Raw genomic sequence first — 26,452 nt, forward strand, 5'->3', positions numbered from 1 at the left:
GAATGTGTATGTGGGTACCATTAGGTAAGACGAAACTAGTTTTTCCAAAACCTTCGATTATATTAGATAGGCCGGAAATCGTTCCGACTTGAGCTTCAATTTTTGTTATTTGGGTAAAATATTTTCGGTTCTGTAGAATCGTATGAGTTGTACCACAATCAGCAATGCATATATCTTCAGAATCCATTCTGTATATAATTAAGAAACATAATTTATTTGATAAGAACATAACACACTACATAGTTCAAACAAAATAAAGCACACAATACACGAAACTATAGTATTTATATGAAACTAATCTTCAGCCACCCATATGGGAGTTTCGTTAGGTTCATTCGGACCATTAATGCTTATTCCTCCAGTTGTGATTTTCGGGAAATCATCTATGTTATTGTTGGCGAAATTTGTTTCTACCATTTTCTCTTTTGATTTTTGAGAAGATTGGTATAGCTTAACAAGATGATTTGGGGCATGACAATTACGTGTCCAGTGCCCATCCATGCCGCACCTATATCAAATATTTTCAGTTTTTCCTACTCGTGGTGCCTTTCTTTTACTATGTGATTCAGATTGCCACTTCCGGTGACCAGAGTTGTTATATGGACGAAAATGCCCGTGGCTCCGACCTCGTCCACGGTACCGACCTTGGCCCCGTCCACCTCTATACCCTTTTCCACGTACATTCTGCTGGAATGACATGTTATTTACTTCAGGTAATGGGGCAGATCCTGTTGGACGGGATTGATGATTCTTAATCACCAATTCATGATTCTGTTCAGCGACGAGGAGAGTTGATAGAAGATCCTCGAACTTAGTAAATTTGCATCCCTGTACATCTCTGCTAAGTTGATATTGTTGGGGTGAAAAGTTGATAGTGTTTTATCGATTTTTCTTTTCTCCGTAACTTTTTCACCACACATAATAAGCCTAGAACTTATTTTGAACAAAGCAGAGCTATATGCTCGGACACTCTTAAAATCCTGAAGTCTTAAATTAGCCCAATCATTTTCAGCTGCAGGTAGATAAACTAGTTCTGGTGATCGAACATATCCTTTAGATTTTCCCATAAAATAAAGGGATCCTCGAATTCTAAGTACTCAGATTTTAAATCTTCATGCATGTGGTGTCGGAGAAAAATTATAGAGGTAAAGTTTTCTTCAGCCGTAGATTTATTTTCTGCCTTTATTGTATCACTTAATTTCTTTGAACCCAAATGCAACTTTACATCTTGTACCCATAATAATTAATTATCGCCATAAATGTCCAAGGCAACGAACGACAGGCTTGTAATATTTGTCATACTAAATCTGAATTAACACGAAAATTATTAAATTTTAATTCATCAATGTGAATATTACATCAAATTCTAGTTAATAGGGTGCGTTAACAAGTACGCAATAATCAATGTATATATCATTATTATCATTGATAATATAAACAAATCTATATATAAAATGACAAATGGATTTTCACCCGCCATACGGACGTCTGCGTATGCAGGTTATCTCCGACCAATAATAAATTAAAGTGGACAATCCTGCATAAGTTAGTTATGGGCAAAGTTATTATCCGATAATTATGCAATTTATAAATTAAGGTTTCCACTATTTTTCGGTATTACCCAAAATTAAATGTTACCGTAAAATAATTTTAATAGGCGGTGCTCCGGCCATATATATTTAAATTATTAGTAGAGGGTGTAACCACGTCTACTTTGGTCACATATATATAAATTATATGTAGATGGTGTAACCACGTCTACTTATATATATGTATATTTAAATTAAAATTATACCTTCTCAGTTTCGGCAGGGCTTCGTGCTGATAACGTGTTGTAAAATACTAGCTATAACAATATTATATCGAACCTCTGTAAAAGTAAATATTGCATAAAGGGAGAAAGAGAGTAGACTAAAGAGATGAAAGTTGCTTGAGTGTTTTTTTATTCATCACAAACAAAGTTATTTATAGCCAAAACAGGAGACAAACAAATTAAATGCAATGTGAAGATTTCCAAATCTAAGCCTAACATTACTATTTAATCTTTAACTTTACTATTTAATCTTTGACAATAACAATCAATTTACGACACTGATAATATATAAATCATATCTTTACTATTTGTATTTTGAATAAAAACTTACCAGAAAGTTAAAAAAATGTAAACACCCCTCAACAAAACCCTCACAAAACCCTAAATCCTAAAATCAAAACCATCCATAAAACTCCACCTCACAAGAACTCCAAAGCAAACCCTAAAAATGTCGGAAAAATCAAATCTCGAAATCGAAGTCGCAGAGAGCGAATCAACAAAAGAAGATGAGAAAAGCTTCGAAGAGCTCGGCCTCGACTCTCGCCTCATTCGCGCCCTCTCTAAAAAAGGCGTCACTAATCCTACTCCTATTCAACGCTCCTCTATCCCCTTAATTCTCGTAATTCTCAACTAATTTCTCATAATTTATTCAATTGCAGCTGTAGTTGTCCACCTGTTTCTGTTTTCGTGTCGTTTCGTGTCGTAAATAGTTTTGATAAGTTTGTTTTAGGAAGGAGAGAGTATGTTTAATTGTAAATGTGTATGTGTTTCTGTTTTGTAAGTTTCCGCGAATCGTTTCGATAAGTTTGTTGAGTTTTGATTTTAGGAATAGAAGGATGTGATTACTCTGTGATTGTAATTGTACTAGGTTTTTATTTAAATCATTCCGATAAGTTTGTTTTTAGGAAGGAGAGAGTATGTTTAGTTGTAAATGTGTATGTGTTTCGGTTTTTAAGTTTCGTGAATTGTTTCGATAAGTTTGGATTTTTGTTTTTTAGGAAGGGGAGGATGTTATTGCTTAGTGATTGTAATTGTATACGTGTTTCTGTTTTCAAGTTTCGCGATAATTTTGTTTTTAGGAAGGGAAGTATGTGATTACTAGGTGATTGTAATTGAATATGTGTTTTTTTTTTAAAGTTTGGTAAATCGTTTCAATAAGTTTGTTTTTAGGGAGGAGAGAGTATGTTTAATTGTAAATGTGTATGTGTTTCGGTTTTTTAAGTTTCGTGAGTTGTTTCGATAAGTTTGTATTTTTGTTTTTAAGAAGTGAAGGATGTGATTGCGATTGCTCGGTGATTGTAATTGTGTACGTGTTTCTGTTTTCAAGTTTCGCGATGAGTTTGTTTGTAGGAAGGGAAGGATGCGGTTACTAGGTGATTGTAATTGTATATGTATTTTTGTTTTTAGGAAGGGAGAGATGTGATTGCTCGGTGATTGTAATTGTATTACATGTTTTTATTTCTAAGTTTCGTAACCTGTTTCAATATTTTAGGAAGGGAAGGATGTGATTACTCGGTGATTGTAATTGTATATTTGTTTTTGTTTTTGAAGTCGTAAATTGGTTGGAAGGATGTGATTACTCGGTGATTGTAATTGTATATTTGTTTTTGTTTTTGAAGTCGTAAATTGGTTGGATAAGTGTATTTTTTTGTTTTTTAGGAAGGGAAAGATTTGATTACTCGGTAAATGTAATTGTATAGGTGTTTCTGCTTTCAAGTTTTGTAAATGTTTCGATAAGTTTGTTTTTAGGAAGGGAATGATGTATTTATGTGAATTCTCGGTGATTGTAATTGTTTTATGTGTTTCTATTTTTAAAGTTTCGTAAATTGTTTTGATTAGTTTCTGTTTTCGTTTTTTAGGAAGGGAAGGATGTGATTACTCTGTGATTGTAAAGTATATGTGTTTCTGTTTTTAAGTTTCATCAATCTTTTAGGTAAATGTCTAATTTTGTTTTTAGGAAGGGAAGGATGTGATTACTAGAGCTCATACCGGTTCGGGGAAGACATTTGCATATCTGCTTCCGGTTTTACAGAAGTTGTTTGCGGAAGTTGCGGAACAGAAGAAGCTGGCTCCAGTTGCGTTTATTGTTGTTCCTACTCGCGAGCTGTGTCAACAAGTATTGTTTTTTTGAGTTTAATTTTATTTTTCAGAAATTTGTGTTTGAGTTTAGGAAATGCGGGGATTGTTTCCTGCTAGCGAGTTGTGTAGACGAGTATTGATTAATTTTTTGTAGTTATGTTTAATTTTGTGGAACTTTGTGTTTGAGTTTAGGAAATGTAGGTGATTGTTGTGTTGGTTATTATTGTAGGTTTATAATGAGGCGATGTCGTTGATTGAATTATGTAGAGTGCATCTTAAAGTTGTTCAGTTCACTACGGATGCACAGATTACGGATTTGGTACTTTTTTTAGTGTTGTACCAGTTTGGTATTATTGAATTAAGAAAATGTATATCTTGTGATGTGGTGTAATTTGTGATTGCGGTATTTGTGGACAGAAAGTAGCATTGGCTGGGCGGCCTGATATTCTTGTGTCTACTCCCGGAGGTATACTAAAATGCTTGAATTTAGGTGTGCTTCAAGGAAAACAGATTCAAGATTCCCTCTCGGTTCTCGTTCTAGATGAGGTGACATCTTCTTGTTGGTTTTGGCAACTTTTTTTATGACTTAAGTGCCTGTTATGTGTAGCACAAGTTGTGTTGTGGATAATCTTATAGACATTGATTGTTACAAGATATCTATGTACAATTAACATTATTTAGTTGTATATATTATCAGGCAGATCTTTTACTGTCATTTGGACATGGTAATGATTTGAAAGCTTTAACTGTTCACATACCTCGTCGATGTCAATGTCTTCTTATGTCTGCTACTATAAGGTATGTTTGTGTGGTTCAAGTGTAATCTCAACTTATAAAATTATGCTATGTATTTTAATTGCCGTATCCAAAACTTTCTGAAACTTTATCGAGCCTCGAGCAAGAAATTAAAATTTTTAAGGGCTCTGTTTAATGTAGATATTACCCTGTCTTGCCTATATGCATCATACACTATCTAAATTCAAAATACACTTTCTGCTCTGTTTTGCAGTGAAGAAGTTGAAAATCTGGCAAGGCCTCTACTACACAATCCCTATATCTTAACTTTACGTGATCATGGGAATGAAAAGGATGACATTGTTTCTAAAAATATTCAGCAATATTATGTAAGAACTTCAAGACTATATTGGCTGTCTGGCTGATTTTCTTCTGCTATATGTACTTGTCTATTTGTATGACCTAAATTTTAATAATCTCTATCTCAAAAAAATTATGCGTGTTTTCTTTTTTCTCTCTTCATTAGTACCTTTACCTTATTGTTCAAAGGTTCTATGTAATTTCAGTTATGAATTTGTTTCGGTCTAGTGTAGTGGTTGTTGTATTGAAGTTTTTTTACTTCGAAACTGTGTAGGCTTGAAGAAGTACATGATTGGACTCGCCTTGTTTTGGCTATAGAATGATATGATTTTGTTAGAGCTATATCCTTACTTTTAGTCACTTTGCCCAAAGTACTACTTTTTTTTAGACAAAACATGGTACCATTATGTGTATAGCAATGTGGTCTTGAAGATAAAGGCTGAAGGAGTTTGCTAAAAAACAAGGGAACAAATAGATTGATATACTGATGTAGATGACATGATCACTAGCTTGATGCAGGAGAAAGCTCAGAATAGATTATGAAGGGAAAACAGAAAAGGATGGAGTACCTAATACTTCCTAAATTTATACCAAATAGTTGAATCGCATAGTTCTACTTGGAATCAAAACCCTAATACTAATACAATTAATCAATGCCTAAAAAGGGTGAATATCGAGCTAATTACAGTCATTCATAGTTTAATAAACAAAAAGTAATTGACAACTACAATCTTCCAATACGGAAGGGTTCTTTTTTCTTGCTATGTACAATATAGGTTTCTATTTCTTGAAATTCTAGTTTCTGTTATGCAGATTAAATGCAGTTCTCGTGATAAGCTTGTCCACATCCTTGCTCTCTTAAAGCTGGAGCTGGTCCAAAAAAAAGTTTTAATATTTACCAACACAATAGACATGAGCTTTAGACTAAAGCTTTTCTTGGAGCAGGTAACTTAATGCAACGTGTTTATGTGACTAGCCTTCTATTTACCATTAAATGCCGTTTACTTCTTTTTTATTTTTTTGGCTACTTTAATATATATTGGCTATTGTAGATGTCAAAATTGTAAACAATATTTTGATGTTGTCAGTTTGGAATTAAATCAGCTGTTTTCAATTCGGAGTTGCCACTGAATTCTCGTAAACATATCATTGAGGTATAGCTTTGGAGTGCTAGTCCTTTTGTACTTTCACATCATAAACGTTAATTTTTTTTAAGTTTCTGTGATACACTTGACTTTAAATCTCATTTTTCAAATGTATCGGTTTGGTCTTAATTCGTGCCTTTTATTTTCCTAGGGATTTAGTGCCGGACTTTTTGATTATATGATTGCTACTGATGATGGTGACCACAAAGAAAAGGAACAAGATGGTGATGGAGATCATGCTGCGAAAAAAAAATCTAAAAGGCACGCCAAAGACGCTGAAGCTGGTGTAGCAAGAGGAATAGACTTTAAAAATGTGCACACAGTAAGAAACAAAACCATAGACTGACTTTGTTGATGAATCGAGTTATCCGTTCTTTACCTTTTTTTTGTTGCTAAATATCAGTTTTTTACTCCCTCCGTCCCATTGATTTTTATACAATTGTTTGGACACGGAGGTTAAGAAAATGTGTAATTTAGTGAGAAAAAGTAAGAATAGTGGGTAAGTAAGTGGTGGGTTCAATCAATATTTAATATATATAGTGGGTGTAGCGGAAGAAATGTGTAGATGTAAGTGAATGGGGTTAAGTTTTATATTTTAAAATTTTACTATTTTGGGTAAGATTTTGAATGTATAGAATTGAATGGGACATCCAAAAAAGGAAAGTATATAGAAATGAATGGGACAGAGGGAGTACTTCTTTTTATTGCTAAATATCAATATTATTTTTACAATCACAGGAATGAGAGAAAATTGAATAACTATTAAAGCTAAGGTTTGTAGCATATGGATTTTATGACCATTTGGATTTTGATTCATTATAAATTATGTAAAGAAAAAAAATAGTGTACTTGTAACCCTTTTTCGGGTTTTTGAACTGATAACTAGACCACATTATCCATTACTTCCCTGAGAGATAGTTTGGAGGGCACCAATTGTATTGTAAACTTTTCATTTTTTACGTCATAAGAGATTGCAACTACAGTTATCTGAAGATGATCCAAAAATTTTATATGGTTGTCACTCTTTGTTCATTGTTTTGAATATGTTACATGGTATTTTGCTTTCACATACCTGCTTGCTGCCCCCGTTCTTGTTTAAAAGAGCTGAATATTATAAAATAATCTATCTCTATATGAAGCCTATGCATGAAATAAAAGTTCCAGATATATTCCGCTCCTACATTTCCATGAGCGCCCAATATTTTTTTTTATTTTGCCAGTATTTTATTTATTGTTTAATACTATGTCATCCAAATTAATGTGTTTTATCATACAGTCTTATATATATAGGGGAATGATCAAATACAAACTAAAATTAAAATAGAAACTTAGAACTAATCTAAGCCATTAGATCTACCTAATCTAATGGTCCCCCCTAAATCACACCACCCAACTATCCTGCACCCTCCCACACTCAATTTCAGCTTTTCCCCTCCGTTTTTAATTTGATATTTCCCGTCAAACTGTATTTTTTTTTTAAAATCCGATTTCACTGTATTTTTCTACATCTCTCAACGATCGATTTGCATACCATATGTGTTATATTTCGAATTAATTTTAAAAAGAAAATTATTTGGTTTCTAGTTTCCATTCTAAATTGGTTTCTATTGGAGTAACCCCCTATATATATATACATATGTATGTATGTATGTAGGTATGTATGTGTGTGTGTGTGTGTCTGTCTGTGTGTCGTAAGACCTTAGAAAGACTTGAAAGGTCGTTTTATCTCTTATCTGAAGATAGATAAGAAAAGACTTATTATGTTTTTCTCAACAGAGTCCAAGTTAGACCTTGGGGAAATTTGATGCAGTGAGCATTGTGTATAGAGATGTGAATATTTATTCAGTTGCTCACTTTTTAAGATAACATGATATGAAGAATCATTTCTAAACAAAGATAGACCAAGCTTTATTTGAAACCTCTCCATGACTTAAATAAAGATAGACCAAGCTTTTTTTGAAATGCATGAAGCTGTAAACTTCAAATCTCAACCCTTAATATTGAAATACAGTTCCTTGTTCATGAATCAGTTAGCATTATTATTGCTGACAGTCTAATAGTATACTATGTTGATGCTTCTAAGTGCTTCAACTTTATGAAACGTTCGGAATGATATAGTAATATATGGCTGTATCAAATATAAATATTATAAGCCCGTAATTTGTTGGGAGCTTAATTTAGGTATGGGGTTAAAAAATAGGGTTTTGGTGCAACTTCTCAGGAGCAATTCTCGCACGAGAGAATAGTAACACAAAACTATTTCAATAGTAATAGTAATAAGTTGATTTGATTACTACCAATATGAATCAGTAATGAATTAAACTGTTTGGTCACTTGGTCTACCTCTATGATGGAGGTGTGAAAAGTGAAGAGTTACATGTACCCTATTTGAATCTTTTAGTGGCAGGGGTAGGTTTTAATAACTGTGCTAGTGCAAGTTTGCAACTGACCAGCATTATAGGACTTTTTTTTACAGGAGCATTATAGGACTTTGAAAGATACTCTAATATGATTTTTACTTGGTAACATGTACTGTGATTTGAACAGGTTATAAATTTTGACATGCCTCAAAGTGCTGTGCGTTATGTACATAGAATTGGGCGGACAGGAAGAGCATATGACATGGGTGAATCAGTGTCTCTTGTAAGCTTTCACTATTTATTAGATTTTTATGCTAGAGAACAAATATCTGACTTGTACTTTTTTTGCATGACTTTTTAATATGTGTTCAAGTATATATTTACGGGTCAAGCCTGTATCTTATAATTGAACTGACCTAAAGAAACACACTTTCCTCTGAAGGATTATTCCCTTTTAGGGTGTCCTCTTCCAGACACTCCATTGAATAATATTTACTTGTAGAGAATATGAATCTAGTCGTAATGATTTTGTACTTGCTTGCTATTGTCCCTGTTCATGAACTTATGTTCCAACTTACTTTATCTATTTTCTTATATTTCTTAAAGGTCCTACCACTAGTATATGACTACTCATATTAGGATTTTACCATCACCATTTCTGTCTTGGATATACAATCTCTGTTTGCAACTTTTCTTTAGCTTTAGAGTCCGTGCACACCAATCACAAGCATCAAAATGTTTTTACTACATCAAAGCCTTGTACTAGCGGTTGACTTCTAATATACACTGATTTACTACTTGACCTGCCATTCTAATTAAAGCATTATCACCAATTTTTAAGACATTAATCCATGCCATTCATATAATGAACTGGGTTGGAATTGTTTTAGTTGGTTTGATATTGGTTTTCATTCAAATTATGTCATTGGTTTAATTAGTTCAAGGCAAATGATATTTCTGTGGGTTAAATGAGGAAGAACAGAGATTTTTTTAGGAATCAGGTACCATCAACAGAAATAATTTAATCCATTTATGACACGATGAAGTTTAATATTTCTTATACACATTATTCGATGCTTTATTATAGCCAACATGGCGGAGAGCTGTTGATGATTTTTAGACGAGCTACTATTTGTGCTGTTGATTAATCAATAATCTCTGTCATGAGCTCTATCTCTGTAATTGTTTTGACTACTTCTATCTATCAGGTTGCTCCGGAGGAAGAAAATGTTTTTGAAGAAATAGAAGCTTTATTGGGGGAAAATGGTTCAGATTCAAACGCTATTGCTAAGTTTCGTTTTCCAACTGATAATGCCGTAGAATCTCTACGATATAGAGCTGAGGTATGTTTACAATGGCCTATACCAGCAATTTCAATGGTTAATTAAATTCGATGTTTGGTGTTTTCAGTTATGTTGTTTGAAGTAGACGGTTTTGTCCCTCTTTGAATTATGTGTACAATTCTTTTATTTGACTTTTACCTGAACTCATTTCAAGGAAGCCAATTAAGACAAGTCTTGAGTTCGTATGATTAATCTTGTATCTCTAGTTGTTATATTTATGTATACTAGCTCATAAATCAAAGTACAAGTTTTTTTTAAAAAATATTTGTATTTAATTCTTTTTGAAGATAGTTGAATATGAAAATTTCAAATTTCAACTCATTACCTCTCTTATTATATGTTATAAACTTTTTATACTTACTTTAGATTTTAGAACATTCAAAGTCTTGACCTTTACACATGAATAAAGCAACCCTATATAATGTATATTGAGCTCTGTGTATATATAAGTTTTGTTTTTTATATAAGAAACACCAAGATACTAATTAATTGACCTCTACAGGATGTTGCAAGAAGTGTAACGAAAATTGCAGTGAGAGAATCCCGAGCTCAGGATCTAAGAAATGAGATTTTAAATTCTGAAAAGTGAGTAATCTTGTTCCACATTTTCTGCGTAGTGTTCAACTGTAGGTGTTTAGACTCTGCACCACCTGTTTTTGAATTATATTCTCTTTACAATTAAGATCAAATATATATTTTTAATTTGATTATTTTCTCTGTTTAATTTAAGATTATATTTATCTCATGACCTAAACTTACGCATTTGCTTGTTGCAACTATGTTTGCATAATTTTTGTTAAGGGCTATGGATCTTTTCATATTGGTTTAACCACATTCAATTTAGTACTTTGGAGACTGAATCTTATTGTGTTTCTGTTGGCATGCAAAATAAAAAGCTGTTTCCCGACTTGTATAGTTGTATGTACTTAAATCATAGAAGTTGCTATAAAAAATGTCACTTGAAGATGTTATTTAGGACTGCAGTTGTTTCCAGTTAACCCAGATAACTCTCGACTTTGTACGTGCACACATCATTAAGTACAATTCAAAACCATACAACATATGCCTTTTCTTATGCTAAGAACATAGTGTTTAGAGCTCAACATAGTAATCATGTGCAGTAAAAACAAATTAAAATTTACCTTGCATTTCGTGGCCTTTTATAGTTTTGTCCACATGAATAGTCTGTTTTTTGTTGCCTTCTGGATGTCTTTTAAAGCGCAACATAATTTTACTTTTTATTACCAATTTGATAGTTGGTCAATCATGTGTGGAGTAAATGCAATTAAAATCACCTTCTAGCATTTTTTGTTTGGCCTTTTTAGGTGCTATCACGTGAGATGTTTTTTCCAACTTCTATTATGTCAACAAAAAATCATTGGTCTGGCTATCTTATTTTATTGCCAACTACATTCTGTATGTCATGGCATGTTAATTTTTTTATATCAACTTAAAAACATCGGTTTTGCTATCAAGTTTAATTTTGAGCTAATGCATGCACACAGTTTTTTTCTGTTAACATCATGTTTTACTCTGTGCATCTGCCAGGTTGAAGGCTCATTTCCAAAATAATCCCAAGGATTTAGGTAAGAATGTTTTTACCTGGATCATGTATCCTAATTATTTTTTAATGTTCTTAATGTTGAGTCTGATGGGTTTTTTTAATTATGTGGGCAGATCTTCTGAAACATGATAAGCCTTTAAGTAAAAAGGCCCCTGCTCCTCACTTGCGTGATGTTCCCGCATACCTACTAGATCCAACAACACAAGAAGCGAGCAATATTGTTAAGCTTGCTAGCTCAGTAATGAGAAAAATTAATAATTCTTCTCGCCGCAGGGGATCACAGGGAAAATCTAAGAACAGAGATCCTCTCAAAAGTTTCTCTGCTGAGGTATAGAAAAGTTGCTTTTCTTATGCTCCTTTTCCCTTACCTTAATGAAAAAATTGGTTTAGTCTGATGCCTACACTTAATAACAGCGAAATGTTATTGATGTGATATACCACATGATTCACTTGCTAGTTCAAGATAATATTTTGTTAGGCAGATTTTAAGTCAATTTAACATGTTCATGCCTAGTTCATGTATCATATCACACCTGTGTTACTAAAAGCTGGTCCTAAGACTACTTCATAATTTGCAGCCATAAGTTGAAAGAGGAAAAATAATAAAAGGACACTACAGCGACAAACAAAAACATATTTCCTGTCCATTGTTTTTATAGAATTTATTATATATTGGTTCGGATATTATCTTTTCCGTAAGATCTTTTCGGTAGAAGTATTAAGTATATTTGTAGAGTGGTTTTGTTGGCTTGGCAATATACATTGTTACCTGCTTATGCATGTGCTCTTTCGTGCCTACAGGGACATAAGAATTTTTCAAAAGGTGGGATGAAAAGGAAGGGGAACGATGGGGATAGTGGCAAAAAACACAAAAGGAAACACACATGATGCATTGTGTTACATATAGTTTTAGGTGGTCTAATGTTGTAACTTGCAAGGCCCCTCATTTTTGTATCGAGTTAGTACTGCAACGACTATTTTCCCTACGATTCTTGGTCCTTGTTAATTATTATAGAAGATCATTTGATTTGATATACATGTTTGCGCTACTTTGGGTGGCTACTGCTAATAATTTAGGCTCGGGGAAACTTGTGCACAACAAAATGAGATTAGTAGTAATGATCTGATACTTACAAAGTTAAAATGCTTGTAAAGGCAAGGGGACTGGTTTGGGAATAACATGAAAGAACTTGAGGAAGGAACTCTCTCTTCTGATGCCAAAACAGAACTCGCGAGGACTCTTTTTGTCTTGGTTACTTTCTTAGCGAGTCTAGCTGGTTCGAAGTTGGAGGTTCCAAATAATGTGATATGGAATGATGTGGTGACAAACTTTGCATAATGTAAAACATCGATAGGAGGATTAATTATCTGGCTTTGTTGATGTTATGAAACTTGGAAAAATTCTTTAAGAAAATGAATTTTCACTTTGAAGGCATTGTTGGGGTATGTGATATGAAGTCCAATTGGCATATACTATATGTTATCTGTTATCCAACTATATCTTATCAAACCTCAATATCACAATGTCAAGGTCTAAATGGTTTTCGTTTTACTAGGGTTTTCACTACTAGTTAACTAGTCTAATGCAAATTTTGTTGATTTTTCATTTTGAAGTTAATTTGGGGAAAAATTTGGATCCATTTTGAGGTCCCTAGCATTGATCTTCAACAATTCTGTAACCTGATCTTACTTCTTAGAACTTTCCTCAACATTATTAGCTCCCTTGCAAAGTTGCAATATGCTATGTATGATCTTGCTACTATCGCGAGCCGCTTTATTTGCTCTGTCAATTGCCATCGCGAGCCTGAAGCAGTGTGTTATTTAGATCCGGGCTGTTGAAATATAGATCTGACACCCTAAAGTAGTGTGTTATTTAAACGACCCTGGACATACCAGGACCCCTCAGTATAGTTCTTTAAAGTTGAACTAATTCTCTATTTTAACCACACTGAAGTCCCCAATTGTAAATTCTCATCATATAGATTCGGCTACTTCTCTTACTTGTAAGTTTTTCTTGAACATCTGACTGACATTTTGAATATAAGACCTCATTAATAGCATATTCGACATTTTAAAGCAGGAAAGGATTACCAGTGTTCAGGCAATGTTCAGGAAGCTCGAGTAGTTCCACAAGCCATTGCAGAACAATCATTTGTAGCTTAAGCAGTTAATCGGACAAGGAAGGACCATAGATTACTTACCTGACAGTGAGTGCTGCTTCGTTTTGAATTCAAGAACCGTGCATTGCTTCCTGCAGTTTCTCCGCTTCTGAGACATGAAAGGCTAACAATGCCAGACCTCTGATGAAGCTCTTTAACCTCTGATACCCAGTATCCACCGTCAAGGATGTGCTAGACAGTAACAAATCGAACAATGAGTCTGACAACTAAGACACGCAACGGTGATCATATCATTGAGCAAAGGGTGTACAACGGTCGGTTTGGTCGGTTTTTTACGATCTAATCGGACCGGACCATATATAACAGTTTTACAGAATATCAAACCGGACCCGACCGTTTGAAATTTCGGACCATACCAGACCAGATCGCGATTTAACAGTGCGGTACGGTCAGGTAACTGGCTTTGAAACCTAACTAAATACATAAATATAAAATTTATTATTTTTTAAAATTTAGAATACAAATATTACATGTAAAATACTAATTTGAAGATATTAATTATAAAATAAATATATAGAGTATAAAATAAACTTAAGTAATTAATATATTTATATAAATAGTATATAATTATAATAAATATATTAATATATATTGAAACAGTCCGGTTTGGAGATGAAAACCAGATCGAACCGTAAAATAACGGTTTTTATTCATACCAAATCTAGACCAAGTCGAACCGCCGAAAAAACCGAAAAAGTCGGTTTGGTCCGGTCCGGTTCGATCGGTTTGACTATTTTATTTCTCACCCCTAACCATCTTATGTCGATTTTAGTATTTTGGCTACCCTAATAAAGTAATTGCAGCTTCTTTAGTTTGAACTACTACTACTACATAAGTTAAGTGTTGTTTTCATACTCAAATCAAGTTTCACTAACAAAAACTTAAACTCTTAATAACTATATAAGTAGTTGAATCAATAAAATCACAAACCTCAAATGTGAGAAAACTCAACTCAATCACATATCCTCAATGAATCAGCATAAAACATTACAAAGCCAGACTCTCCCAGAACTTAGCAAGCATTGACAATGCTCAGTAAATCGAATTATATTTTCGATTTACTGCACTACCTCTGCAAAACATCAAACAGTACAAAGAACAATTATTGTGAAAGCCATACCCTTCCCCTCTAACTCGATTCCTTTTGTTGTGCTATCGACATTAACCAGAACCAAGCAAGGCCAGATTCTCCGGGAATGGATTCAGAGAAACTTCTCCACGAAGGTGCAACATATCCGGTTCAGGTGGATTCAGTAGCTCATCACGAAACAGCAAATTCATTCGTTTAGCATAATACTTCATCTCATCATGCTCACATTATGTGAAATCAAATACTGACATTTTCTCAGAAGTACCTCACCGTTGTTCCTAAAACCTAATGCATCCATACCTAATTCAAATCTCAACCAGTTCTCGTACTTCAGACAAAAATCAAATTTTTTCTTCCAAACAATTTCATTGTTTGCTAATCCTCCTTCCAAGATCCACATGTTCAAAACAGTGAATTTTAAATTTCTCGCAAACAGAGCGAGTGATTCACCAGATGCTCGAATTGAAAAGCTCATCACATCTGTCGATTCTGGCAGATCAATTTCTCGCATTACATCATTGTCTGTATCAAAACACACAATTTTACCCCCTCCTAACCAAAATGCAGAAGCACCAACAAACACACCATCACTTCTATCGAAATACAAAGGCCTGATAACATTTTCTTGACTAATCGTCTTCCAAGAATTAGTACTTCGAGTATAAACATCGACTAAAGTTGCCTCACTTTTATTCTTGTAGTAACTATCATGCACAATCTTAACCACCTTGAAATCAAGACTCCCAGGAAAAAATCGAAAAGCTAACTTCACCTGACAATAATCTCCAAACTCCGGAATTTCTAACCGGGGAGAATCAGGAAGAGTTATAAATTTTCGAACAGTAGGGTTCCATACAAAAATCTCGCTATTATAATTCTCAGGTTTATAATCTGTAAATGACGTAGACAAACATATTAAACCATTCAATGTTGCATACCAGGTCACAAAATTATGTTCGGTAAAATCTACGAGCTCAGGCATGCCTGGAAGAGGCTGCAGCGATTGATACTTTTCACATTTTTCATCATCAAAATGCAGTGACAGTAATTTACTATTCCAAAAAGAGTGAAAAAGTAAATATTTGAGAGTTTTCAAGTTATATTTCATGTGAACGTTGACGAAAATCGGACTCTGTATAACGAAACACCATGATTTTTGAACGCACCTGCAACGTAAAATGCATATTATCGGAAGGATCTTGAAAATTTCGATCAACATGTCATCTGGTAAATCGCAAGCCATGGCTTCTGTACTATGCTACGAACTGTATTAGGGTTTCTATAGAACTGCGTTTTAATATTTATCAAAATTCAGTAGGAAGAGGACTATAAATAATTTAGCAACATAATGGCCCGATAATACGGGTTTTTTTAGGGTGAAGGACAAATTTAACATATTTTTACACAAAATTAACAAAAATGACCAATTTCTCAAATGTTGGCCAACTTTAGCGGAACATATTTTTACACAAAATTAACAAAAATGACCAATTTCTCAAATGTTGGCCAGCTTTAGCGGATGAGATACACAGCTGTCAGTGAGTATTCATATGAGATACCCAACTATCAGTGGGTATCTTATATAAATTGGGATATCCAACTGTGGAGTATTCAATCGGCTAAAATTGATCACTTTTTCAGGATAGCTGTTTTGGTTAATTTTTTTCAAAAATAGGCTATTTTTTGTCATTTTTTCTCTTTTTACCCGGTCTCATCACTTGTTGGTGTTTATTTTCTATATTATTTTATTCCTGTTGATGATTAGCATTTATACGTAGCTGTAATCTTTGTTGTAAAAATCACTGATTTTATCGATTAATCATTTCAATATGCTCTACCGATTCGATTTTATAATCCGATTTATCACTGCATTTTTCTTCTCAATTTAAAATATTTAGTTTAATAAATTAATTATTTTTATATTTTATTAAACAAATTCGGTTAATGCTTGATTAATCAATCCGATTAATCACCGATTTTTCGATTAATCATCGAAAGATTATTCTGCCGAACAATTCCGATTTTCCCTTTTTAGAACAATGGCTGCAATATATATTTATTTATGTAGAAGGAAATATATAAATTTTATAATTAATTCTAATTTTAATTTATAGTATTTTATTTAAGATTTTATATTGTAAGGATTTCTAAATTATAGTAACTGTCAAAATATTTAATTAAGTTCAATTTTTATCTTTTTTCAATAAAGGGGCTCAATTTTATGATTTCACGCCGAAATTCATCATTTTTTAAATAAGATTTAAATGTTTAAGAAAATCAATCAAATTTTTATGTCAAGTTGGAATACATAAAATATTATATGCATCAATTTTTTTAATTTTTTAAGTGCGGATCGAGTTCGAACAGAGAATATATTTTATGTATCCCGGAAAACTTCAAACTGTTTATCATGACTTGAGCTAAAAACTTCAACAAAAAATGTACAAGAACAAACAAATGTTGCACTTATCTGTTTTGGCTGCATGTCAACCAATCTTTTATTTCTTTCACTTTCAGTTCTCCCAAATAGATTTTCAAAAACAATAAAATATAAACTTAAAATTTTACTGCAAAAAGAAAAATAAAAAAAATAAAAACTTCTTGTGTTCTTGGTCACAATTAGCAAGAATTAAGCTTGTATGGTGATAATCTTTAACACCATCATGCTTAATCTCTACACTCCTCTCCCTTCAACTTACCCTTTATCTTTTAGGTACCAAATTTTTATTCTTTTCTTGAATTATGCATTTTATTAATTAATTACACATACATTCTTGTTTTATGTGGCACTAAAATAGTAAAAAGCTTGGATCTTTACATACAAGATTGTTTATATCTATCTCTAACTTATGTTCTTGCAGAAATTTTCAAGTAAAAATGTCTTCTTTAGTGGTTTTGATTATTTAATTAGTATAAAGTTTGGATCTTTACATTCAAGATTGTTTGTATCTATATCCACATATGTTCTTGAAGAAATTTTAGAGTAAAAATGACCTTTTTTAGTGATTTTGATTATTAATTACACACACATTCTTGTTATGTGGCACTAAAATAGTATAAAGATTGAATCTTTACTTACAAGATTGTTTGTATCTCTATCTAACATTTGTTCTTGCAGGAATTTTAGAGGAAAAATGTCTTCTTTAGTGGTTCAAGCTTGTGCAGGCCCTCTTTCTCCACTTCCTGAAAGTAGAACTGTGGTATCAATTTTTTGCTCTTTTTGTGTATTTTTGTATTTGTATGTATAGTATTGTGTTTGTTGTAATTTAGGAGTTCTTGTTTTAAAGATTGGATTTTTATGATATAGTTAGGTGTTGGGGGTGTGGCGGTGGATATTTTGGCTACTGTCGATTCTTATCCGAATCCGGATGATAAGATTAGAAGCACTAGCTTGAAGGTACATTATTAAATTTGATTGCTTTTGATTAAAATTGTTGTTCAATTTAGATATTTGCTGTTTTAGATAATACTTGCGGAGTCGATGAAAGCCCTTACTATTTTGACTGAGCTCTAAAGCTTCTTAAAATTGAATTTGAACTTTGTGGTTTTCCTGATCCCGGAAGTGTATATTTATAGAGCACAAAGCTGAATGCACAGAAGTTTGTAAAATGAGCTTCTTTTATCCAAATTGCTGAGATTTGAGAAGGGAAGAATGAGGGATAGACTGGGTATGTATATTTGGAGAACCACAAACCTGTTAAGAAGTATAAGTGTGCATTAAAGTTTTTTCCGCTAATTTATCTTGTTTAGTAAATATTGAAATTGTTATATTTCATTGCACTTCCAAGATTGAGCTTAGAAAACTTATACTTTTAAGGAAATTATCGTACGCATTCTCCCCTACTACAAAATATCTTCTTAATTTCGTTCGTCACTTTTCCAATATTTTTCTTTTACAATTGAGTTTAGTATTTGATGAAAATGTTAGAGGATTTTTCTGTTTGGATGTGCACAATTTTATCTTTTTAGGTTCAAGGAGGTGGGAATGCAGGAAATGCATTAACATGTGCAGCTCGTTTGGGCTTAAACGCACGGCTGATTTCCAAGGTATCCAATACTATGTTTCTAATATTAATTGCGAAGTTGCTCATGTTTGCTACAACATGAACTTTTTAATTATTAATAAATGCCCTATTTTTTGGTGTTATACAATCATGCTATCTCATTCTTTCCCAATTCCCACTGTATTCAGAAAGTCTGGCTTGGCTTTAATTTTTTCTTTCATCAAATCTATGCCGAGATATGATTGTTTGAAAACCTTGTGTGCTTATAATTTATTGATAGATAGCTGGTGATGCTCAAGGAAGAGGTATACTGGAGGAACTACAAGCTGATAGTGTTGATACTTCTTTTCTTGTGGTAAGCTGAATAATGTTTTGTAATTTCACATCCAAATAGAGCAGTTTCTTGCCAGGAAAATTTCTACTAATAAAACGTTGCCCATTTATTTTAATCTAGCTGCCAGTACTTTATTGCTTTAATATGTTCATCCATAACTGTCCTGCATACATTGCTTTGTAATTTAGTCTTGCTTAATTTTATTATGCCTCTTTTCTCTTCCAGGTCTCTAAGGATGGCAATTCACCTTTTACATATATCATTGTTGACAGTGAAACGTGAGTCTTTCTGTCTACTTCCCCTCTTTTCCTCTATAATAATGTACTTTATGTGCTCAAGTTGATTGGCAAAATCTTAACATAATCCAGTGAAGGTCGTCAATTATGATCTAATCAAGTTTAGGGGCGTTTGCGTCTATGTATCGTTGTTAAGTGCTTTTCCTCAGTGTATATGACAGGAATATACTGTAGATGTTACTAAGTCAAGCATGATTTCTTCAGTATTGACCAGTTTTAAAGCTTTGGTTTACGGAGATACCCTTCTTTCTGTGTTCATGAAAAATAAATAAAAAATACATGGCAGCCTATGTTAAGATAACGCCAGATGAAATCTATCGTTGTTTCCTGGAAGGCATTTCTAAAGAAACAATGCTACTATAATGTTACAGGAAAACTCGGACATGTATTCACACTCCAGGATTCCCTCCTATGATCCCTGATGACATATCCAAGACAAATTTGTCAGCTGCTCTGGATGGTGTTAGATTACTCTATTCTGATGTCAGATTGCATGAAACTGCTATAGTTATTGCTCAAGAGGTAATTGTCTTTTGCTTTATTATATATTCCTTACAAATTCCATTGTGGTCTTAGTTTATGAACTTTTTCCTTCTCTAACTATTGGTAGCAAACCATCGTGAAATTCAGAATATCTGCCATCTTCTACCATTTCTTTTTCTGCATTTGCGTAGGGAGGGTAAACTTTTTGTCTGTTGTTCCCTTCCAGTTTCACAAAATAGAAACTCCCTACTTTTCAATTAAAATTGCCAGCTAGTCCTGTTATTTCTTAGAACTCATGAAGTAGACTACCTATCAAATCATGCTTCTCCTACATCAATGCATGCACGCAAGCACAACCACATTGCTCATATGCATATTCAATGTGTTATGCCTTGGTGCTAAATTCATAACAGACAGGGTCATCCAATGTGGTTGGACAAGAAAATGCATTTGCTAACAATATTGGTTCGCACAAACTTTATTATACAGTTATTTTCATGCACTTAATTTATTTAAGTTACATCAAATTTATATTAATGACTATTGCATTCGGTACGTTCAAAAGCTGATGGATAAGCATGTCGAACTTCTTTAATTGTCGAGAATTATACTGAAATGTCTTTGATTTTGTTTGTTGTTGGTATAAACATTTTAAGTGAAATCATAATTCACAATGTACATGTAAGCCCTTTATGTTCTTTCAGTGCAGGCAAATCGCATGGGTATACCTATGCTAATTGATGCCGAAAAGAAAAGGGAAGGGTTGGATGATCTTTTGAGTTTGACAGATTATGTTATATGCTCCGCGAAATTTCCACAGGCAAGCACCTTACTAGAAGTGAAGTGTTGATAACAATTACTTGTTTTTTTCTAAATTAGTAGCAAGGTATTTTACTATAATTTTATCTTTGCTGTTAATGTGGTATAGATTTATACTTGGATATATATATTTATATAGTAGCAAACTAGCAAACTATTTCCTAATCTTAATCTACTTTATGAGGCAAAATTTTGAGAGTACTAACTGTAAAATAATTACGTCCGAGTTCTAAAAAGTATCTAAGTTCCACTAGTGAGATCTCGTAGGTGTAATATCTCTGCATTAGAATCTGCATAACATGTACTTTAGGTGTGATAGTGTTTTAAAAGATTATACAAAGAAACAAATTTTGTATATGTTAATTAAATATAAAGAAGCTTACCCTCCTTTCCAAACAGTTGAATATTTTTTAGGGTCATTATTTCTGGTCATTGCGAAATGGTTTTATCAATATTGTTATTGTACTTTAGAGTGCAACTACATCATGTCATTTGTCTTGAGATGATCTATAAGCTTAATTAACTTTTACGGTATATTATCATGCAAATGGTTGCACATGCTACTCGATAGACACTAATATACGGAATGAATGTGTATGTTTGTAATCTGACAGGCTTGGACCGAGGCGTCATCTATTCCAAAAGCACTTGTTTGTATGCTTTTGAAGTTGCCGAAAGTTAAATTTGTGATTGTGACCTTGGGTGAAGATGGGTGCCTGATGCTTGAGAGATGTTTAGGTGGTATGCTTTTTAGCGATTTGTTATTGTTCAAATCCTCTTAAATGTGCACATGTGCACTTGAAACAGTGTTTCAAGGCATGGACTAGATGTCTTCATATGAAGTAATAATACTAGAATGTAATTGGAACTCTTTCCATGTAGCAGATGGTGTTCAATCTGAAGAATTAGATGCGGATAGTCAATATGAATTAATGAAAAAGAAAAGAGATTCAAATAAATCCATCCCAACATGTATTTCATCTGTAAGTAATTCTGAGTTCTCTCCAATTAATCAGAGTTGATTTGTCTTCATAGGTATCATAAATTTACAGGACAGGCGAGATGATTCTTTGCAGTATAATTTTGTATGATATCAGAGAATTTTTGGCAACTTACTTTCGTAGGTCTTTCTTTCTACCAGTGTCTATGTTAAAAGTTAAACAAAGAGATGCCACAATGAAAAGATCTAATAAAAACTTTTGTTATATATGTTGTCTCTTGACAGTCTTATGGTACAAATTATGATAGGATATCTGACATTAAAGCTTGATTTGGCTTGTTATTGTTTTCATTGATATCTTAGTTTGCTGCAGTCTTTTTGTTTCAGACTTCATCTACGCCAGTAAATTCGGTTTCACAATAGTATTTATTAGGTTTAGTCATGAATCTGAAGTTTCTAATTTAACCCCTTGCAGAATCAGCTACAGTTAAGTGCAGAAGGAATTGGATTGGTGAATGGAAGGTTTTATTTAGGAACAGCGGAAAAGATACCACCTCTAGAACTTGTTGATACAACTGGTGCAGGAGATGCCTTTATCGGAGCAGTTTTATATGGTTCGTAGATAGTGTTATTTATATTTCTAACAAAGGCACCTATTTACCCACCCTTTATGCTCCAATTCTTATTTTCAGTGTTAGAGAAATCTCAATTATATGAGCAGTCATAGAAAATAAGATACGAAGTCTCTGTCTTATATTTCTCGGAACTGAATTCATCCCATTTTTTTACGGCTTACAGTTTCTTTCAATATTTCACAAGTAAATTTAAGCATTTCTTGCTTATTCATGTGTAGCTATCTGTGCCAATATGCCACCTGAAAAAATGTTGCCGTTTGCTGCTCAAGTGGTACATCAACTTTTATATCCTACTATTGATTCGCGCATGCCTTCAGATTCTTTTTTTTGATGTTTTGAAGTGTCCAAATGCAGGCAGCTGCCAGCTGTAGAGCTTTGGGAGCTAGAACTGGTCTTCCTCATCGTGCAGATCCACGACTGGCTCCTTTTTTACATTAGAAGTTCCCGAAAGAACCATAATTTAAAGGAGGACGATGCCCTTGTGTTCAACCTATGATTTCTCCCCTCAATTTACAATAGGATATCATTAGATATATATAATGTGTAGACTGTAGAAGCTTTTGCAACAAAACTCGCTCTGTGCTGGTACGTTCAGATGATCAAATAAACGGGGTGAAAAATCTGCATGGTATTAAATCTCTCCTGCTTTTGTTTTTTCTTTCTTGTTCAGACGAAAAACGTAATTTGTATTCTGTTAATGGATATTCATCTATATTAGGTAGGGGTGATCCTGACTATAGAGAGTAAGGCTCGCGCCTAGAGCTCCCGATACTCAAGGACTCCAAAATTTCAACGTATTTAACTAAATATATATGAATTTGCATGATATATGTATGTTAGGATCCCGTAAACTAATTTCGACTAGGGCCATTCAAATCTCGGGGCTGGCCTTGTATTAGGCCAAATACAGAGGGAACAGGCACAAGCATATCTCAGAGTACACATTTCACCAGGACTTGTACAGCAGCAACTACCTAAACGGCTATAAAACCAAGTTAAATTGTTGTGCTAACACTATATTTTTGTATGACACTTGGGAGTTGGGCTAAGCCCATTTCTCAACACCTATGTTCATACCCTCTGGGCCGACTTATATTACTATTGGGCTAAATTTATGGCCATCAGATCCGTTTGCTGATTATTCATTAACATTGACGCGAGCCAGAATCGAATTCAAAACCTGACATGATAATAGATAAGTCCTTAATCACTTCAGTTATCTATAGACCCCGTAAAATGGGTCTGGATCTGAAAAACCGAACCAAAATTTATGAAACCGAGATCCAATCCGAGATCCAAATCATATAATTCGATAATTATCCGAAAACTAAATTAAACCGATTCGAAAATTACCCGATCCGAAAATTTAATGAAAAAAGATTTGAAGTACTATATCTAATTATAAATTGGAACTGAACAAAACCGAATCATATATAGTCCGAATCGAATATGATCCGAAATAGGCAATATTCGTACTAAAAAGTATTTTATGTTTCTGACAATATAATTATTTAATCATAATATTTTGTAAAAGTGAATTATAATATACTAAATGTACAACATTTAATGAACATATATATATTTTTTAAGTCTCACAAAATGAAAACATAAATAATCTATAATCCGAAAATATCCGAACCAAATTTAATCTTAATCGAATTTTGTCCGATTTTTATCCGAATTTCATCCGTTTTTTTAATCCGAATTAGATCTGAATCGAAAAACATCTGATACGATCCGAATACCCTCGCTTATATCATAATCCGAAAATGAAATCAATTCGAAAATGAAATCAATTAGAAATTGATCCAATCCGAAACTGATCTGATTATCCGATTTGGCATGTGTAAGCGTCCAGCTACCTCATCGCATTCGGTTCAGATCCCCTGTTAAGTTGATTTATATATTTTTCAATTAATTTCAAAGATTCTAACTGACAATAACTAACAACAGAAAACTGATAAGGAGTTGAGTTGACCCTCCAGATCATTTGTCCTAAACTTTTCTTTTGTCTTTTATAATTAGGTATTTAGGTGCGATTGAGTAATGTAATTAAATAATTAAAAAAATGTTAAATTCAGAAAATTATACTTCTACGTACCTTAAATTCTAATTTAATCATTAGAACATGAAAGTATGTTAAAGTCAAACCAGGGGTAAGTGGATTAGATTCCCTAATCGAGTTGCTAATTGCAGGTTTAAGCTGGTCAAAGCCGATGTTAATCAATTCATTCTACTGCACTATTATTGACTAATTATTATTTGTTGCATCACTGATTTGATCGGTTTTTAACATTTAATGTGATTAAACAACTGACTGGGAACATAATTATTAATGAACAACCGGTAAAAAAAGAGGGGACATATTAGGGGACGTCGGAGGGATAGAGGATCCGAACTCCCATTAATTAATGGTCCGTAAGAGTTGGTTAAGTTGGTTAAATAGGGGATAACTATCCCCTTGGTCACACGTTCGAATCTCACGGGAAGAAAATTTATGAATATGCTTCTTGAGTCAGAATCTGTCGTTTAAATGCGGTTTATCTTGGTTCACGTGATTTGCGGGTTCCCTCTGATAAAAGAAATTAAAATTAAAATTAAAATTAAAACCAATGAACTTAATTTTTTAGTTTTAACCGACTAAAAATGTCAGAAAATCTTCTTAATACACTTATAATTTGATCATTAATAGGTTTAACCATGTCGCTTAAACGCGGTTTAACTTGGCGGGGTCCCTACGATAACAAAAATAAAAAAAATTAAAATCAATCAACTTAATTTTTTAATTTTAACCGACTAAATATGTCAGAAAATCTTCTTAATACACTTATAATTTGATCATTAACAGATTTAACTTTGTCACTTAAATACGGTTTAACTGGATTCACATGATTTGCAGGTTCCTACGATAAAAAAAATAAAAATAAAAATTAAAACCAATCAACTTAATTTTTTAGTTTTAACCGACTAAATATGTCAGAAAATCTAATTATTACACTTATAATTTGATCATTAACGGTTTGAACCAACGTTTTCATGTGGCCTCATCATGTGTTTGGTCATGGTCGTTGGTCAAACTTGTTTCATAACATGCAATTAATGAGCAAACTAATCGTAAAATAATTATTTAATTTAATCAGTTCCTAATAAATATAACATAGGAATATTTTATGACCGAACTCCTCTTATTTTATGCTCAATCAGTTACTAATTATAGAGGGATTTCTTGGGTCCTAAGCCTACTACGAAACTTGAAATTTGGAATAAGAGTAATGTTTAATTACTAATTATTAGAGTAATGTTTAATTGTTGGTAAAAAAATGTTCAATTTGACTTATATAGACAAACGTGATAATTAAAATGGGACGAAGAAAATATCGTGATTCTTGAGACACAGCTTAAATTGGTACAAAAAATTGTTGTCAAATAATATCGAATAGTTGACATGACATTATATAATAATTTAATTAATATTATTAGTGTTAATGCAAGAATTTCATTTTTATTTAACAAATAATAGTTTTGTTTAGGTTCTCATTTCAGGGTTTTAATCCCTAATCCCAACCAAACGTGTGTTAAATAACTATTCTCTTGGTTACATGTTCGAATCCCATGAGGGGAAATTAATGATTATGCTATCTGAGTCAGAGCATGTCGTTTAAATGCGGTTTATCTGGATTCACGTGGTTTGCAGACTATTTCGTGAGCCCGTAGGATTTACCCGGTGTACACCCGAAAGGTAGCGGCTGCGGATTAACTACGCTAAAATAAAATTACTTCTAGCATTTTGTTTCCCAAAGTTGCACTAATTTTAACAATGCATGTCATCTTATCTTCAAAAACATATACGAAAAAAATATTGGACGAACATTAGTTATTTTTCGTCACATGGAGAATTTCTTACTTCAAATTGAGGATCACTAAATTAACCACTTATTAGATACTAATAACTATAGAGATATGGACGGTTTAGTCAAGGTTTAAGCAACGAACATGATTTATTATAACGGTACTCTCAATGGTCGGCCAGTGCGTAACATATGCTTCATTTTTGATCAAGTGTTCTCGTAAACACGTTGGTTTTGGTTAGAAATTAATTTATTTTATTGTACTCCATTGACGGCCAATTTGATTACAGCCGAACAAAATTTACGGTTACGAATTCCAAATTTTCGAATTGCAAAACTTTAAAACAAAAATATAATGATAATATACAATTTTGGTTTATTTCTAAGTTTATGATGTTAAGATTTTAGATAGACCGCGTTAAGA

The 26,452-nt window shown here is 33.0% G+C and overlaps 3 protein-coding genes across 3 annotated transcripts; 2 read left to right on the forward strand and 1 right to left on the reverse strand.

Moving 5' to 3' along the window:
- Window positions 1-2,223: 2,223 nt before the first annotated feature.
- LOC141672829 (DEAD-box ATP-dependent RNA helicase 16) lies at window positions 2,224-12,433 on the forward strand. Its single transcript, XM_074479513.1, has 15 exons — window positions 2,224-2,432; window positions 3,771-3,929; window positions 4,122-4,211; window positions 4,310-4,438; window positions 4,590-4,690; window positions 4,902-5,016; window positions 5,801-5,932; window positions 6,076-6,141; window positions 6,284-6,454; window positions 8,680-8,775; window positions 9,701-9,835; window positions 10,338-10,420; window positions 11,384-11,421; window positions 11,513-11,727; window positions 12,201-12,433. Exons 1-15 carry the CDS (start codon window positions 2,262-2,264, stop codon window positions 12,285-12,287), a joined length of 1,788 nt encoding a protein of 595 aa, XP_074335614.1. The 5' UTR covers window positions 2,224-2,261; the 3' UTR covers window positions 12,288-12,433.
- Window positions 12,434-13,338: 905 nt separating this feature from the next.
- Window positions 13,339-15,912, reverse strand: LOC141673105 (uncharacterized). The gene is made up of 4 exons (XM_074479839.1): window positions 15,836-15,912; window positions 14,935-15,721; window positions 13,601-13,750; window positions 13,339-13,425 (listed from the first exon to the last, which is right to left on the reverse strand). Exons 1-4 carry the CDS (start codon window positions 15,910-15,912, stop codon window positions 13,339-13,341), a joined length of 1,101 nt encoding a protein of 366 aa, XP_074335940.1.
- Window positions 15,913-17,210: 1,298 nt separating this feature from the next.
- On the forward strand, window positions 17,211-22,834 carry LOC141672993 (uncharacterized). The gene is made up of 13 exons (XM_074479712.1): window positions 17,211-17,382; window positions 17,788-17,869; window positions 17,977-18,066; window positions 18,639-18,716; window positions 18,954-19,028; window positions 19,233-19,285; window positions 19,675-19,825; window positions 20,496-20,606; window positions 21,220-21,346; window positions 21,491-21,588; window positions 22,021-22,159; window positions 22,399-22,451; window positions 22,535-22,834. Exons 1-13 carry the CDS (start codon window positions 17,309-17,311, stop codon window positions 22,616-22,618), a joined length of 1,215 nt encoding a protein of 404 aa, XP_074335813.1. The 5' UTR covers window positions 17,211-17,308; the 3' UTR covers window positions 22,619-22,834.
- Window positions 22,835-26,452: the final 3,618 nt, after the last annotated feature.

Source organism: Apium graveolens, chromosome 7, assembly GCF_009905375.1.
Source record: "Apium graveolens cultivar Ventura chromosome 7, ASM990537v1, whole genome shotgun sequence".
Taxonomy (NCBI): Eukaryota; Viridiplantae; Streptophyta; class Magnoliopsida; order Apiales; family Apiaceae; genus Apium; species Apium graveolens.

Coding starts and splice junctions, on each gene's coding strand:
- LOC141672829 (XM_074479513.1), top strand. CDS start 2,262: ATGTCGGAAAAATCAAATCTCGAAATCGAAGTCGCAGAGAGCGAATCA. Junction 2,433..3,770: donor CCTCTATCCCCTTAATTCTC/GTAATTCTCAAC, acceptor TTTTGTTTTTAG/GAAGGGAAGGATGTGATTAC. Junction 11,728..12,200: donor TCAAAAGTTTCTCTGCTGAG/GTATAGAAAAGT, acceptor TCGTGCCTACAG/GGACATAAGAATTTTTCAAA.
- LOC141673105 (XM_074479839.1), bottom strand. CDS start 15,912: ATGGCTTGCGATTTACCAGATGACATGTTGATCGAAATTTTCAAGATC. Junction 13,751..14,934: donor GTTTTAGGAACAACGGTGAG/GTACTTCTGAGA, acceptor GTTACTGTCTAG/CACATCCTTGACGGTGGATA. Junction 13,426..13,600: donor GAAGCAGCACTCACTGTCAG/GTAAGTAATCTA, acceptor TCAAAATGTCAG/TCAGATGTTCAAGAAAAACT.
- LOC141672993 (XM_074479712.1), top strand. CDS start 17,309: ATGGTGATAATCTTTAACACCATCATGCTTAATCTCTACACTCCTCTC. Junction 18,067..18,638: donor TTAGAAGCACTAGCTTGAAG/GTACATTATTAA, acceptor TTATCTTTTTAG/GTTCAAGGAGGTGGGAATGC. Junction 22,452..22,534: donor TGCCGTTTGCTGCTCAAGTG/GTACATCAACTT, acceptor GTCCAAATGCAG/GCAGCTGCCAGCTGTAGAGC.